This window comes from Moschus berezovskii, chromosome 12, assembly GCF_049115385.1.
Source record: "Moschus berezovskii isolate FMDL1 chromosome 12, NW_MosBer_1.0, whole genome shotgun sequence".
In the NCBI taxonomy this organism is placed as follows: domain Eukaryota; kingdom Metazoa; phylum Chordata; class Mammalia; order Artiodactyla; family Moschidae; genus Moschus; species Moschus berezovskii.
The window spans coordinates 81,012,881-81,030,657 of NC_142471.1; the positions used below are offsets into that span (position 1 = coordinate 81,012,881).

General features: G+C 42.2%; 1 protein-coding gene across 2 annotated transcripts in view; it reads left to right on the forward strand.

Annotated features, from left to right (window-relative positions):
- The first annotated feature begins 11,694 nt into the window (after nucleotides 1-11,694).
- The window catches only part of FHIP2A (FHF complex subunit HOOK interacting protein 2A), a 40,892-nt gene continuing 34,809 nt past the window's right edge, over nucleotides 11,695-17,777 (forward strand). The window contains exon 1 of one of the 2 annotated variants that reach the window (XM_055424576.2): nucleotides 11,695-12,270. In XM_055424576.2, the coding sequence (XP_055280551.1) occupies nucleotides 12,226-12,270 (45 nt within the window). In that variant the 5' untranslated portion in view covers nucleotides 11,695-12,225. Of the gene's footprint in view, nucleotides 12,271-12,395; nucleotides 16,156-17,777 lie in introns of those variants that run through there. The other variant, XM_055424577.2, reaches the window with a different exon arrangement.

Consider the following 17,777-nt stretch of genomic DNA (forward strand, 5'->3'; position numbering starts at 1 on the left):
CGTGTCCAGCTCGGTGCGACCCCATAGACGGCAGTCCATCAGGCTCCCTCATCCCTGGGATTCCAGGCAAGAACACTGGAGTGGGTTGCCATTTCCTTCTCCAATGCGTGAAAGTAAAAAGTGAAAGTGAAGTCACTCAGTCATGAGGAACTGTAAAACGATCCTTGGAGCCTCCAGAGGAAGCACAGCTCTGCTGACACCTTGATTTCAGACTTCCATCCTCAGACTGTGAGAAAATAAATTTCTGTTGCTTTAAGCCTTCCAGTTTGTGGTCATCTGTTATGACAGCCCTAGGGAATGGATACGTTGTATTGTGGTTCTGTTGAAGAATGTTCTGTGTGTAGGAAATACACACTAAAGTATTTGGCAGTGATGGGCATCATATCAGCAACCTAACCTCATACTTAAAAACCCTCATTTTTTCTGGAACTGTACTTGAACCTTTATTGTACTTTTGAGATTGTTTCAAAATTTTTTTGTTGTTAAAATTAAAAAAAAACTTCTAGAGCACTTGACAGATCATGGAGGCTAGCAGGCTGGCAACTCCCGAGAAAATCTCAAGGTGCCCTGGAGGTGACACAGATTCTGAAAGATACGGGAATTCAGAGCATGAATAATAAAGACTCATAAGTCAAATGTTGGCATCTGCCTTCCAGTGTGTGTCTCTAATTCTGGATGAAGCAAAATTTCATTCAGGCCCTCTTAAGAAAACTACTCTTGAGGCAGATGGTATGAGACTAGAAATCCAGTCTTGTGGAGACTGTTCTCTTCCCCATGGTATTCTTCACTGGGTATTTCTTATGGTAGGTAGTTCTTCATGGAGTTTCAACATTCCCAGGACTATCTTTTCAAGGATGTTTGTTATTTACATGGTATTTCTCTCTCTAAGTCAGAGAGCAGATTTGTTTATTGACCAGGAGAGCCTAGATAGAAAAACCCCGGAGGCATTCCAAGATAGAGAAGTTCCCTCTCCTAGGAAAGATTTGCTTATATTCCAGGATAATAAAGATAGAATCTCTTTGCAGAAAGAAGGATGGGCAGGTTGGTTAGTCCCCTTATAAGACTGAGGGATTCCTACACTTAGCATTTCTCAGCTGTGACAGAACTTGTGTGTGTGGTGTCTCCCTGGGCCTGCTCTACATTGCCTCCCTGGGGACTCAGGAGGCAAGGGGAGCTGATGGAAAGCATGAATTTTGTGTTTCTGGTGGGAAGTGAGGAATAAGCTTTCTAAATCCAACTGGACTCACTTCCTTCTCAGCCAAACCTATGGAAGTTCAGAATGAGGTAAAACCGGTCCATCATGTTAAAAGTCAGAATAGTGGTGGCTCATGCAAGCGTTAGTGACCAGATGGGCATTTAGAAGCTTCTGAAGAAGTGGTTTTTAAAAAAAAAAAAATTAAAAAAATTTTTTATTTATTTACTTATTTATTTTTTGGCTGCACAGGGTCTTCATTGCTGCATGCAGGCTTTTTCGTGGTGCATGGGCTTAGTTGCCCTGCAACAAGTGGGATCCTACCAGACCGGGGATCAAACCGGTGTCTCCTGCATTACAAGGCGGATTTTTTACCCCAGGACCACCAGGGAAGCCTTCATCTTTCTGTCTTGATCTGAGTACTGACTGCCCCGGTGGTTCACTAAGTGAAAATTCATTTAAGATGACCACATATGACTTCTCTGTGTTTATAATAATTGCATTACCATTTTCACATTAAGAAAAGGGGCCTTTTGAACTTGACAGCATTGAGAATTACTGCTCTCGGTTATCTAATCGCTGGCTACTTCCCTAATTACATATTCAACTATTGTTTTTCCTCCTCAAACACCTACCAAATCCAGCTACCCCAGCCTTCCTCAGATATGCCAAACTCTTTCTCATATAAGAAGATATTTGAAAAAAAAAAAAAAAGAAGATATTTGCACTTGACATTATCTCTGCCAGAACCACTCTATTTCCATAGCTAACTCCCTTGCTTCGACCTTATGGCACCTCCATAGGGAAGACTTCCTAGCACTTTATTTAAAATAGTGTTAGTTGCTCATCATGTCAGACTCTTTGCAACCCCATGTACTGAACGCTGCCAGTCTTCTCTGTCCATGAGATTTCCCAGGCAAGAATACTGGAGTGGGTTTGGGTTACCATTTCCTTCTCCAGGGATTGAACTCACATCTCCTGCTTATCCTGCATTGCAGGCAGATTCTTTATCTCTGAGTCACCTGGGAAGCCCCATGTAGTAATGTAATGCCTATATATTTTTAAAAATCTGCATATAATTGGATCCTCAAAATTCAAAGCCATATTGAAGTTTAAACCCAAGCAAGAGTCAAATTGTAGATACATTTAAAAATCCCACATATAATTTTCTGGCTTTCAGTTCGTGGGTTTAGCCCACTGACATTAATTATAGTTAATAGACCTATTTTATGTTTTCTATTTTCCATACTTCTTTTTTACATATTTTTCTTCTTTCCTGAATTTCACTGGATTCAGAAAACTTTTGTGCTGAATTTGAAAGTTATACTCTGATTTTTATTTCCCAACTTTCTTTCCCAAAAACTAGGTGTGTTTATGTAAGCCAATAGAAAGTAAGAAGTGTGGAACTTTAAAGAAAAAAATTGTCCAAAAGAAGGAGGTAATCCTTTTTCTCTTTGTTTCCTCCTGTAACTGCCCTAAAGCGAGTAACTATGAGACCATAAAGCAATCTTGAGTATGGCAGAACTGGATGGAGTGCAGAAAGTTAAGAGTTCTGACCGTCTACCAGACAAACATTTTTTACTTGAAAAAGAAAAAAACTTCTTTAAAAGTAACTATTATTTATTTATTTATTTTGGTCACATGCAGCTGGACCTAATGGGCACTGCTCATTTCCCAAACTGGCTTCCTTTATTATAATTCTCTAGCCTACAGGGTAAAGGTCTCTCTCTTAGTCTAGACCCAAGTTCTGGCACTTGGCCTCCCCTTCCAGGCTTCCTCTACTCTAACTCCCAGGCACAGTTTTTGAGGTTTTCCTCAAAAGTAGACCCCGAGACAAAGACTTGACTGTAAGTAACTTTATCAATAGTTCAGGTCCCAGGAAGTGAGAAGGCGGGGAAAATACAAAAGAAGAAGGAAAAGTATGAGAGCTGTTGAAGTCGCCACTGTAGTCAGTGGGTACTTGACCCCACCAGGACCTCCTGAGGATCGCTTCCTACCCGAGAGATAGGACACTGGAGTGTTTATCCACCAGATTCCCTCCCCCACTGGCTGACAATCATCCCAATGGGTTCTAACTCTACTGCAGTCTCTCCCACACAGAGATTTCCGCTGCACCAGTTCTGAAGACGGCTGCATGGGCCTGAGGTGAGCCGCTGCCCCCATGAGGTGAGTCTGAGCGTGCACAGATCTGCAATCAGCTGCAGCTGCAGTCAGAAGAGGACCAAAGGGTCGTGACCCTGGACACCAGCAGTATCTGCTATACTTGCCACGGAGTTGTCACCGCTTTTATGTAAGGGTCTAAGATCCACCAGCTTCTCTCTTGTTTCTGTGGCAGCTGGAGGGCTGAGTTCAGGAGATGGAGTCAGTATTGCCTATGCCACTTTTATCCTGAACCAGCCACCCAATTTTCAAACTCATTTCATCCTGAACTTCTTCACCATGTGTTTTCCTATCCCTTTAACTGCTCTTTGCAGTGAATTCCTCTTCTATCGCTCAGTCCTTAAATCCAGGGGGTCCTCCAGTTTACACCCATTCTGGCTTTGTTCGTTGGTTTAATATAGTCCCAGTGGTGCTCGTGGTAAAGAACCCGCTTGCCGATCCAGGTAGATGGAAGAGACAGGGTTTGATCCCTGGGTCAGAAAGATCCCCTGGAGGAAGGCATGGCAACCCACTCCACTATTCTTGCCTGGAGAATCCCACGGACAGAGGAGCCTGGTGGGCTACAGTTCATAGGGTTGCGCAGAGTTGGACACTACTGAAGTTACTTAGCATGCTTAATATACTATCTCATGGGGTGAAGGGATAGTTAGGGACTTTGGGAAGGTCAGGTTCACACTGCTATATTTAAAGTGGATGACCAACAAAAACTCACTGTATAGCACATGGAACTCTGCTCAGTGTTGTGTGCCAGCCTGGATAGGAGCAGGGTTTGGGGGAGAATGGATGCATGTATGTGTATGGCTGAGTCCCTTTACTGTTCACCTGAAACTACCAAAGCATTGTTAATCCGCTTTGCTGCTACTGCTGCTAAGTCGCTTCAGTCGTGTCCGATTCTGCACAACCCCATAGATGGCAGCCCACCAGGCTCCCCTGGAGTGGGTGTTAATTGGCTATACCCCAGTACAAAATGTTTTTGGTGTTAAAAACATACATAAAAATAAAAATTTTAAAATATATATACTATCTCACTAAACTACCTCATTAAGATAACTTATTCTAGGATCTCAATTACCATCTCTAAGAAATGACGCTTAGATCTTTGTTTCCAGCCCAAATTTCTCTCTTGACCTCCTACTCCAAATTTATCATCCTATACTCAACATCCTCACACAGGTGTAATCAAAGCTAACATGTTAAAAAAAAAAATCTCATTATCTTTCTACATTTCCACATTCTGTATCTCAGTGAATGGCATCTTCACCTAACTTCATCCGAGCTAGAAATGTCAACAACATCTTTGACTACTTTTTCTTCCTCACCCTTTGTAGTTAATCACTTGCAAAATGTGGTGGATCTTGCCCCATCTTTCAAGTCTACCATCTCCTTCCTATTTCCCACAGTTATTTAACTTTTATAATCTCTTGTTTGAACTTTAAAACACACACACACACACCAAAAAATGTGTTCCTGCCTTTAGTTTCTTCCTTTGCCAAACAAACTTTGGTCATATCAGTTACACCAGCATACAGTTGAGTCAAGACGTTTTACAAGGTTTGTTATGAAAGTCCCAGCCTTTCCTCCAAAACTCCCAATTTCCTGCTTCGCAGAGGCAACCTCTTTCAACACTTTGGATGGACTCTTTTGTTATTTACTTCCTTTCTTTAAATAACATGCTTATAGTGTTACTTCTTGATATTTCTGTTTTAAACAATATCCAATGTTTCCTGACTACTGATGATAGAGATTAAGCTTTCTTTCTCACACACACACACCACCCCATCATACATTCTTTCATCTTCCCTAAATACAGCAGCAATACTGTAATTTTTAATTAGATCAGTGTTTACATGATTATGGTTATATAAGCACTATTTACAGTTGAGCCGTGTGTGTACTATGATTACACATTTCTACACAATATTTTTCTTGGTGTTAATGATGATCTAGCTTCTCCCCCACCTCCCTTGCTTAGTTTTCTTTGCATTTATTACTAATTCATTATCACTCTCCTCCTAACTGATAAATCTGCTCAAACACATAAGTAGTCCATCCACCAGTTTCATCTGCTTGAGGACATCTCTTGCTTTTTTAAATTGAAGTATAGCTGATTTACAACATTTTATTAGTTTCTCATGTACAGCATAGCAATTCAGTAGTTTTACAGATTATACTTTGTTAAAAGTTATTATAAGATAATAGCTATAATTCCCAATGCTGTACAATATATCTTTGTTGCTTATTTATTTTAGACATAGTAGCTTGTACCTCTTAATCCCATACTCCTAATTTCCCCCTTCCGCCTTCCATCCCCCCTTTGGTTAGCACTGGTTTGTCTTTTTTATCAGGTCTGTTTCTGTAGAAAATCGCTTCTGACTTGCTCCAGTTTGCAGAAGTTGGTTGTTAGCCCATCTTGATGTATGGTTGTCATCCTGAGATTCTGCTTTACTATCATCCTGGCCATTTCCGTCACTGCTTCTGATGGTGGATTTTTGTTAGCTGATTCTTTTTTGTTTTGTTCCTTTGGTTTACTCCCTGAGTTCTGATGGAGTACATCTTCTGAAGCTTCCTGAGAAAGACAGCAAGGTAGGAAAATTTTCAACACCTTGCACATCTGAAATGATTTATTTTACCTTCACTCTTGATTGACAGTTTCTTGGTATGGAATTCTAGATTGAAGTTGTTTTACCTGGGAATTTTGAAAGCATTACCCCAAAGCCTTCTGACATCCCATGTTGTTGTTGAAAAGTATCATGCCATTGAGATTTCTGATTATTTGCACAAACTTGTTTTCTTTTATCTCTCATTGGAAGTTTCGTAGGAGCTTTCTTTGAACCCACTGTTTTGAAATTTCACAATAATGTCCTCTACAGTGAGTCTATTTCCATTCATTGTTCTGGTATTTAATGGACCCTCTCAATCCAGAGACAAATGTCTTTCAAATCTATAAAATTATATCAAATTATTAATATAGTCAATTATTTCCTCCCTCTATGCTCTCGTTATTCAGATGTTGGATCCACTGGACTAGCCTTCTAATTTAAAAAACAAATTTCCCTGCTATTTTCCATTCTTCTTTTGCTCTAGTCTAAGCTTGTTAAACTTTTTTCAAGATTATTTTCTATCCTTTTTATATTGCTTTTTAAAAATTTCTATCTTATACTTGATTTCTAAATGTCTCTTTTTTGTTCCCTAAATGCTGCTTTTTAAAAATAGCCTACCATTCTTATTTTATACATGCAATATTAATAAGGATATTAAAATAGTTGTTTTATGGAAGTTTTCTTCCCATCTTTCCCTGTTTGTTCAATGTAAGCAACTCCGTTTCATCCAAGTTTTCTTTTTGGTCCTGGTTTTCCTTTGGGCTCTAACTTGAATATTGCAAGCTTTCCTAGGATTGTTGGTGATCCTAGACTGTGTGTTCCTATTTAAGAGAGGTACACAAAGAATCTGACTGAAGCTCTGAGTATATGAACAGAGCTCGTCAACTGGGGGCTGCAATGTAAAGTTGTCTGGGTTTCCTCTGCAGGATCTTTGGGTCTGTTCTCTTGGATGAAACAGATTCTCCAGAAAGGACCTTTCTATCTTCTACCGGGAGGGATCAGCCTGATGACTATATTTTGAGCCAAGAGGAGGATGAGGGTCGGGGACATGTGTCTCAACGGTCACAAGGTTTATTTTCACTTTATCTTCCTTTTTCTTTTCTTTTCTCGGTATGGAGCCCCTCCCTTTCTAGGAAGAAGTCTCTCCTGCTGTTTCAGGGTGGGAAAGAGGCAGCCAGGCAGTCTTGTGGAGTGGAGGTGCATCTATCCAATTCTAAATAAACTTGTCAAGCCATCCTGTTATTTTCAGACCCACTTTTACCTCTATTTCCAGAGGTACTTAATGTTACCATTTCCTGAGCCATTGAGAGGTTCTGTGAATGTATTAACACATCACTTGGGTTCTTGTTTTTTCACCTTGGGATTCAGCTTTCATATGTCAGTCTTATCTTTTATGGTCTTTACAGCCACTTTCCAGTTCTCGAAATTTTATTGCTGTCTCTTACGGGCTTCCCTGGTGGCTCAGAGGTTAAAGCGTCAGCCTCCAATGAGGGAGACCCAGGTTCGATCCCTGGGTCGGGAAGATCCCCTGGAGAAGGAAATGGTAACCCACTCCAGTATTCTTGCCTGGAGAATCCCATGGACGGAGAAGGAGAATCCCATGGACGGAGAAGCCTGGTAGGCTACCCTTCGCAAAGAGTCCGACACGACTGAACGGAATGGAATGTATTTGTACCATTTGGATTTGTATTTAAAAAAAAAAATCCCTCGACTGTAATTTTAGTGACATTTGGGAATGGAATGTCCAGACATTTGCCACATTTTGGAAGATGTCCTCCAACTCTGTTTCTTCTTCAACTCCTTTCCAATTGAGTTTCAGTTTTATAGATTTTTTTGTGTGTGTCCTTGCTGATTAAACTTCATTCATAAAAGAACTTAACAAATTTATTCACCCTGAGGAAGTGTAATGAATTAGAGTTTAATGTATTATCTATTCCCAAAGTGTTTTAATTTGAGCAGAGACTAAATTTCTTATTTGCCTTAAGTCAAAGGAATAAAGAAATAAGAGTTCTAACTTTTTTTGGAAGGCAGAATTCTTAACCACTAGATCACCCGAGAAGTCCCTAAAGTTCTAATTGAATAATTTCAGGAACCCATAAAAGGCAGAGGCACCAGAGATCAAATTGCCAACATCTGCTGGATCATGGAGAAAGCAAGAGAGTTCCAGAAAAACATCTATTTCTGCTTCATTGACTATGCCAAAGCCTTTGACTGTGTGGATCACAATAAACTGTGGAAAATTCTTAAAGAGATGGGAATACCAGACCACCTGACCTGCCTCTTGAGAAACCTGTATGCAGGTCAGGAAGCAACAGTCAGAACTATACATGGAACAACAGACTGGTTCCAAATAGGAAAAGGAGTGCGTCAAGGCTGTATATTGTCACCTTGCTTATTTAACTTATATGCAGAGTACATCACGAGGAACGCTGGGCTGGAAGAAGCACAAGCTGGAATCAAGATTGCTGGGAGAAATATCAATAATCTCAGATATGCAGATGACACTACCCTTACGGCAGAAAGTGAAGAGGAACTTAAAAGCCTCTTAATGAAAGCGAAAGAGGAGAGTGAAAAGGTTGGCTTGAAGCTCAACATTCAGAAAACAAAGATCATGGCATCTGGTCCTATCACTTCATGGGAAATAGATGGGGAAACAGTGGAAATAGTGTCAGACTTTATTTTTTTGGGCTCCAAAATCACTGCAGATGCTGATTGCAGCCATGAAATTAAAAGACGCTTACTCCTTGGAAGGAAAGTTATGACCAACCTTGATAATATATTAAAAAGCAGAGACATTACTTTGCCAACAACGGTCCGTCTAGTCAAAGCTATGGTCTTTCCCGTGGTCATGTATGGATGTGAGAGTTGGACTGTGAAGAAAGCTGATCGCCGAAGAATCGATGCTTTTGAACTGTGGTGTTGGAGAAGACTCTTCAGAGTCCCTTGTACCGCGAGGAGATCCAACCAGTCCATTCTAAGGGAGATCGATCCTGGGTGTTCATTGGAAGGACTGATGCTAAAGCTGAAACTGCAATACTTTGGCCACCTCATGAGACGAGTTGACTCACTGGAAAAGACTCTGATGCTGGGAAAGGTTGGGGGCGGGAGGAGAAGGGGACGACCGAGAATTAGATGGCTGGATGGTATCACCGATTCTGTGGACATGAGTTTGAGTGAACTCAGGGAGTTGGTGATGGACAGGGAGGCCTGGCGTGCTGTGATTCATGGGGTCGCGGAGAGTCGGACACGACTGAGCGACTGAACTGAACTGATATCTAAGTGTTTTGGAGACCCAGAGAAGCCTTTGTTATGCTTTCTTAAATTATAAGCTATTCTGTTGAGTAGGCCCAATTCTGCCCCGAATAAAGGCGTGTGATAATGTTCGTGTCATTCTAGGGTAAGAATAAGTAAGAGTATCTGCTGAGTTACAGTTCTATCCCACTTGCATGTTGTGGAACCTACATATCGAATAGATGAATCATCACCGTAAATGCTGATATTACTCTAGAGCAAAACATACATTTTATTGTATTTACAATAAGTATACAAAGACAGGCATCTTCAAATACAAACAACTCTAAGTAGGCCTGCTTTAAATAGACCTCTTCATACAATTAGTGGTTGTGAAGTATTATGAAAATACAAAATACCATATAAATGTATGACAATTAGGTAAGGGAAACAATTATAGTTAATAATATGACTAACCATCTTGAACTGTTGAGTAATAATAATAATAATAAACAGCATGTACTCGTGGTTGAAGAAGACACAATTAGCTAGAATTTGATAAGGAGCATGTTTTGATTTTCATTGAATGACAGAATTTTCCTCCAGCATTCTGGAGGCTACTGCACAGGGAATTAAGGTCAAATTCACCTGATATCCAAGGACAGAGGTAACAAAAATGGGAGAAAAGAAGACTAGTAAAAGTCTCCTTAAATCTTGATTTCTGGCCCTATTATCTTGTTAAATACTACTATTATTAATAGTGAAAAAGAGTGAAAAAGTTGGCTTAAAACTCAACATTCAGAAAACTAAGATCATGGCATCTGGTCCCATCACTTTATGGCAAATAGATGGGGGAAATAGTGGAAACAGTGACAGACTATTTTTGGGGGGGCTCCAAAATCACTGCAGATGGTGACTGCAACTGTGAAATTAAAAGACGCTTACTCCTTGGAAGAAAAGTTATGACCAAACTAGACAGCATATTAAAAAGCAGAGACATTACTTTGCCAACAAAGGTCCGTCCAGTCAAGGCTATGGTTTTTCCCGTGGTCATGTATGGATGTGAGAGTTGGACTGTGAAGAAAGCTGATTGCCGAAGAATTGATGCTTTTGAACTGTGGTGTTGGAGAAGACTCTTGAGAGTCCCTTGGACTGCAAGGAGATCCAACCAGTCCATTCTAAAGGAGATCAGTCCTGAATATTCATTGGAAGGACTGATGTTGAAGCTGAAACTCCAATATGTTGGCCACCTGATGTGAAGAACTGATTCATTTGAAAAGACCCTGATGCTGGAAAGATTGAAGGCGGGAGGAGAAAGGGTTGACAGAGAATGAGATGGTTGGATGGCATCAGCAACTCTATGGACATGAGTTTGAGTGAACTCCGGGAGTTGGCGATGGACAGGGAGGCCTGGTGTGCTCCGGTCCACGGGGTTGCAAAGAGTCGGACATGACTGAGTGACTGAACTGAACTATTACTAATAACATCAACAATAATAACAAATGTTCGTGCATTGCTTACTGCAGACTGGGTATGTTAAACTACTTCACATATATTAAAAAATTTTCATACGACTTCATGAAGGTAGGTATTACCACCATCCCCCACCCCCTATACCCCCTACCCCGCAGCCGGAATTTTACAGATGAGTAAACCAAAGCACAGAGAGGTTAAACAACTTGCTGCAGTGAGTGGCAGAACTGAGATTATAAATCTAGGCTACCCAGTTCCAGAGACTGGCCCTAAACACCATTCTGCACTGCTGCTATCTTTTCTGCCTTTCCCCTGCTCAACAAATTCAATTACAAATACATATTTTCAGCATGGGGTGTCCAACACTGACTCCACCCTCATCAAGAATTTAATGGTCCTTTTGATAAAATGCTAATCCTAGCAAAAACAAAGTTCTCCAGGATATGAACATTTTCATAATTTGTATCAACCCAACCTAAACTTTACTAGCCCGAGTCGTGTTTCTTCAAGGTTTGCTGAATAAACTGTTGCATACTATTTTAAAGAAGCCTGCATCCAAGTGCTTACATTGTAGCTCCACTTATCTGTCCTTTGCACTTCCTAGAATCCCTTTCAATTCTTTTCCCTCACTGATGTTTCCCAGAATCGACTGATGAACTGAATAGAAAATGCAATACTGAATGCATTTTCCATCAAATGTTCCAAATAACTGAACCATCTTACCATTCGTCAATCTGGGGTTTCCTGTTTTAATGTTGAATAAATAAATAATAACAACAATAAGAATAATAATAAAGTTTCACGGTTAGCAAAGCCATTTCATCTGCTTTCCTTGATTTGTTCTTATTCTTAGCACCTAAACCCACCGTTCCTGTTTGCCTTGGGAATACTGTGTTTTTCTTGCGGTCTTGCAAATCTGTCCTTATAAGACGAACCTCTGAATTTCACATACATATATGGCTTCATTTTCCTACAAAATTGGCATTTACTTCCACTGGAGAAACAAGTCGCAGTGAGAACGGCTGTATTTTTTAAACGTAAGCATGACAGTGCGTCGGCGGGAGACGGAGGCGGCAGCGCCCAGGCTCGACTCCGGGCCCCAGGCGGGCCGCGGCCTCTAGGTGCCTCTCCCGCCCCCGCGGCGTCCGGCCGCCCAGCCGCAGGGTCGGCCTGGCCTGGCGCCTCCCCGGGCCGCCGCGGCGCCCCCTGCAGGCCGCGGCGGGCAGAGCGGGCGGAAGGAACCCGAGCCGAGCTGCCACGGTGTCCGAGCCGGAGCCGGAGCCGGAGCCGGAGCCGGAGCCGCCGCCGCCGGAGCGTCGCGGGGCCCAGAGTCCGCGCGGAACGGCCTGCTCGCCGCCCGCCACGCCACCGCGCCCGCCGGAGCCGCCGCGCCGCCCGCGCACACCTGACGCGGCCGGGCCGGGCCCGCCTCGGCCCTCTGCTCGTCCTCCCCGCCCCGCACCGGCCTTCACTCTGGAGCGGCCCCGGCAGCCGCAGCAGGGGCGGCGGCGGCGGATCGAGGAGCTCTCCAGGTCGTCCCGGGAGAAGCTGCTGCAGTCCCGGGACAGGATGTTCTCCAAGTTCACCTCCATCCTGCAGCACGCCGTGGAGGCGGTAAGGCCGCGGGGCTGCGGGCGCACGACAGGCCGGGGATGGCGGCGGCCTAGGTTCCCCACCGCCGGCCCCGGGCAGAGAGAGCCCGGCGGCCCCGGCCCCGCGGAGGAGCGAGGCCCGGGCCGGGCGCTGCGGGGGCGCCGGGGGCCTCGGGCCTGGCTCTGCGCGGACCCCCTGCTCTCCTTCCTGCTCCGGGCCGGCGTGGAGCCCGTTTTCTCGCTCTAGGAGGGCAGGCGCGAGTCCCCGGGAGGACCGACCGCTCCCGGCCCGGATCGGGGGTCATCCGATTGCTCCGATGGGACCAGGGGAGTCGGGGAGCACGCGGCAGGGTCTTGGGGCGTTCCCCCGGACTCCCTGACCGTTAACCTTCTCCGCAAAAAAGTGGCCAGCGTTGACCGAGACAAAAGAAACGGCCTAACACTATTTGGGTTCGTTTTGTTTTGTTTGGAGCCGAGGGGGGCAGGACGGGGTGCTCTTGTCGGGGGGCGCGGCTCTGGCAGGGAGGCAGCCCACCCGACCCGGTTTCATAATCTAGCCAGCTTTCGCTCGCGCAGGCCCGGCGGCCGAACTCAGCTAGATCTCCTTGATCGGTGTGAAATGCATTGGGAAGGTCTGATCGAGTGTGCTTTAGACATTTTCCAAGCCCTCACCCAGCACCAGGACCATCTGTTTCCTTTCTTCTCTTCCTTTCCTGGACGGTCTTCGTCTTTCCTGCAGTTGTACCCCGCTTTGAGGATTTCAGACACCAGCTTAGGGAGACAGCACTCAAATCTAACACTGCTAGAAGAGAAGTAACTCGTAAGAACGTGTCTTCCTGCTGATTCAGTGAGAAGGGGTCGCGTTGCTTTACTTCGGTTGTTTTACTTTAGGCTGGCAGAATTGCCCAAGTCGAAAAATGCACCCTGTGAAGTTCACAGCAAGTGCAGTTTTGCTAGACGTGCTACTTGGCTAGTTTTAAAAATGTCATTCTTTTTCTGTGTTCAGTGTTTGGGTGACATAGCACATTCAAATCTACCTAACTTTTAAGGGGGGAAAACACACAGTTTGCACTAGAACAGTTTTTATAACCAGATAAAAATAAAATGGATCTTTAAAACTCAGTAATGGAAAACTTTGTACAGTTCTTAAGTGCTGTGTGGGAAATGTTTAAGAGTCATTTTAGATCTGCTACAGGTTCTTGAGAAAAGGATTGTATCAAATCAGGCAAGACAGGGTTTTTCATGAATGAAGAGCAGTATTAATCTTGAGGGAGATGATAGTCTTAGACTCTAAGGCAACTTTTAATTTTTTTCCTGCTTATACACCAGCTACAGCACCTTACTTTTAGAATTCAATTAAAATTTATAAAAAAGAGTGATATTTACATTTTATATTATTCCTTAACTTAAAATATCAAGAATCATTTACTTTTTTGACAGCTTCATACTGAGATAATTGGGAATAAGAATTTATTACATCATTTATAGTCTGTACTAATTCAGGCTGATATTTACAGAAATAAGTACTTAGAAAAAGAAAGATGGCTTTTAGTGCTCTCGCAGTAAAGACTCATTTCTGTCCTGAGGCCTGGGTTTTCTGTCTGCTTTATCTTCTTATAATTGTGTATGTTAGCATCTCCCAGATTATCCATGTAAATTGTCTGCCTCTGCCTCTGTAATATCCAGGTTGTCTGCTTTGCTGAGGTTAGTGAGAAAAAAAGTGGATTCTATTCACCTGCCCCTGGGAGTTAATGCACTGCATTTGAAAAAGTAATGTTTTTATTTACTTAGCATTAATGTTTTCAATTGTGATACTTACCAGTTTACCTTGATAGGCAGTTAAATGTGATGAAAATTTTTGGTGTACTTTTTTTTCTTTTCCCTTTTACCATTTTCTTGGAAATGAACCCATATGTAATGCTGAATAAGCCATCTTTGTGTTATTTGAAGAATATCTTTTTTTTCCCTAGCCCAAGATTGGTTTCCATTTATTCAGTTCCATTTCTTATTTGCTTGACTTTTTTTCTATGGCCTAATCATACCATTCCTCAGTTCATTAGCTTTTCTCTATCCTCCTTTTAATTTGTATGCCCAGTTAGTATTTTCTGATATAGTATTGCAATTATGATTATCAAGGTTCTACAGAGAAGGGAGATAATCCTGTAGACAGATGCTGACATGACCTTTTTTCAGTTGTGTCATTGTATAAATCTCTATAATGCTTTCTCAACCATTTTGGTATTATTATTTCCTAGGTTTTTTTATTCAATTGGATCCACCTTCAAATGTGTTTTTTAGGGTCAACCAGATACACATTCATTTAAATAGGGTTTAGGTGTAGAGTTTTCCTTATTGTTTAATTAATGGTTCCTTCTCACTTCCTGTTAACTACTTAAAAGTATGAAATACAACTAAGGTATTTTCAAAGATCAGTACTTGAAGATGTTTATTAATCTGATAGGCCACATTTTGAGTTTAGGAGAGAAATTCACACCTTGAGCAAAAACAAAAACTGTAATGTAACTCTTGCCTCCTTTTTCAGAAATGACAGTTTTCCTTCAGTATAGAAATGATTGGCTAGTAAGAGTCAGGAAATTAGCTAGTTGCCACAAGTCTGAAATCAGGCCTCTCATGTAGTTAGTTCTGAGGTAGATCATTTTAGCCCGGCTTCTCCAAAGGATAAATAAAACACCTCCCATTAGTACAACTCAGTATTTGTTGAGGGCCTTGGGTTTTCCTTGTGGCTTAGCTGGTAAAGAATCTGCCTGCAATGCAGGAGACCTGGGTTCGATCCCTGGATTGGGAAGATCCCCTGGAGAAGGGAAAGGCTACCCACTCCAGTATTCTGGCCAGGAGAATTCCATGGACTGTATAGTCTATGGGGTCGCAAAGAGTCGGACACGACTGAGCGACTCTCACTTTAGTCTGTGTGAGGTAGTCTGCCTGGGACTAATGTCTTGTAATTCCAGTCAGTTCCATCCTTGAAGGCAAATTTATTCCAGGAGGATAAAAGGGGAATGTCGGGAAAAAATGTTTTATCTGTCTTAACTAGTTAATTCAAGGTAAGTCATCTTTCAGAATTTGGATGCATTATTATTTTCTTGTAAAATTATAATTAAGATTTAATGATGATTGTTGAGACTAGCAATTCCTTAAAAATCTACTCTGCAGTAGGAATTAAAATGTCAAATGAAACGTAGGTAGTGTTTTCTTAAGTGTATTCTTTTCCAACAAGTGCTCTTTATCTGTCATCCTTTAGTCACACAGCATACATTTTAGGAGCCCATCAGTGCGAGTTCACAGTGAGACTGCGTTGGCAAAACAGACGCACAGGTTGAAGTACAAGCCGTGCACAAGCTTGTGGCCTGGCCCCTGGAGCCAGACAGAGCAGGCTTCTAGGCTTGCCTCTGCCCCCGCTTCTTCCCTGGACCGCTTACTTAGTCTTTTTGTGTGTTTCAGTTCCTCGTTTTTGTTGTTCAGCCATTGAGTCGTGTCCTACTCTTTGGGATCCCACGGGCTGCAGCACAGCTGGCTTCCCTCATAGTAAAAGGGAAGTAATTAGACCTCTCTGATAGAATTGGGAAAATTAGAATGACAGGTACCCCATGCAGTGCCTGGCACATAGTAAGTGCTTAATAAATGTTAATCATTATTGTTATTATTTGGATAATTATTCTGTTAGTGAGTTCTGTAGGAGGAGGGGAGCAAGCACTTAGGACTGGAAGGCTCCCTGGAGGAAGTGAGACTTGAGCTGGACTTACAGAGGCAGAGGAGATAGAAGAGGGTGTCAGAAAATTGCCTGGAGGAAGAAGCAATTTAAAAGAGCTGGGCATGGAATGTTGATGATGCCTGTGAGGCTGCAGGCGTGGCTCTGAGAACACTACTTCTCATCTGAGTTCTCAGCTAGGTAGGTCCTTTTGTGTGGTAGGTATTTTGGGGAAAGACTCCAGGTTTTTAATTACCAGTAGTGTTGCCTTCCTCAGGTCAGTGAATGGCTCTAAGTCTTGACAAGAGTTTGTTTGGGAAAAGTCGCAGTTTATTGTAAGAATTTAAGACCACACGTAAGTGTAAACTTTGGCACTGTGCCTAGCACATAAAAGTGAAAGAAAAGTGAAGTCAGTCGTGTCCGACTCTTTGCAACCCCATGGCCAGGCTCCTCCATCCATGGAATTTTCCAGGCAAGAGTACTGGAGTGGGTTGCCATATCCTTCTCCAGGGCATCTTCCCAACCCAGGGATTGAACCCCGGTCTCCTGCATTGCAGGCTTTACCATCTGAGCCACCAGGGAAGCCCTGGCATATAACTACTCACTAAATGGCAGCAGCTGCCCTTTAGTCACTCAATAAACGTTACTCAGTGCTTACTACGTGCCATCATTGGCTTGGAAACTGGGGGTTCGGTGATGAACGAGATGATATAATCTTTGTAAACTCATTGAGTTCACAATCTAGTGGAGGAGATGGATAACTCAACAGTCACCAACACGGGCTCAGGGCTGGGAGAGAAGGAGCCGTCAGTCAGGGAGAGGGTGCCACAAGCATGTGTGGAAAGGACTGTGCCTCGGCAGGAAGTCTGGCCAGATTTCTCCGGGAAAGTGATATATCCTGGAAATTCCCTTGGAAAAATTAAACAAAGCATAATATTTACACTTAAGAAATTCAGTGCATTTTTTGAAACACCAAATTTCATCTGGGTTTGTCCCAATTGTTAATACAGAATTAATTGATTAATAACACTTGTTAATACTGCATAAAGCTAGTGTGTTAAAAGGTCTGTAACACAAGAGAAATTCTATATATTTTGAGGCAGATTCTAAAAATGAGTAGCTGATTAAAACTGACTTTTTAATCTAAAAGTTTCAGGAAGATTATTTTCCCAAATTAATTATTTCTTATTTCTCTAATTTTTTTCTCAGTATCCCACGAGTTTTCTCTCTCCATGTTCCTGAAGTATAGTAACCCCAAAGATTTTTAACTCCATTGTTAAGGATCTTAAAGTCTTTAAAATTTTTCATAGCCTTCTATTTGGAAATGAGATGAATATTTACATTTGCTTAATGCAGTACTATTCAAAGTGGTGTGAATAGGCACATGTGAAAAAGCTGGCAGAAAGATGTTGATGATTGCAGAAAAATTTTTAGGTCCATTTGTTTCCTGATTACGTTTCATCTTCTGGATTGAAACACTTAGGATATCATGACTAATGTTTATAATTTACTCAGTAGTTTGGAAATTGTTTTGAAAGGTTTTGAACTTTGAGGTCTTTACAGGAGAACTAATCAAAATGGAACAAGTAGAAGTTCAGAAGTAACATGACCTCTTAGGTCACCTGTTTAGATGAATCTGTGAAAATGGAAGATTACCCTGCCATAGTTGAGGTTCCCAAAATGGAAACGTATTTGCTATTACGAAAACTGGGTCAGCTGTACTTTCTGATGAAAATTTATTGACAATGCTAGGATTGGGAGAGCATTCTCTCTCTGTCACTCATTTTAAAGAAAAGAAAATATTGTAAAGGTGCATCCAAATC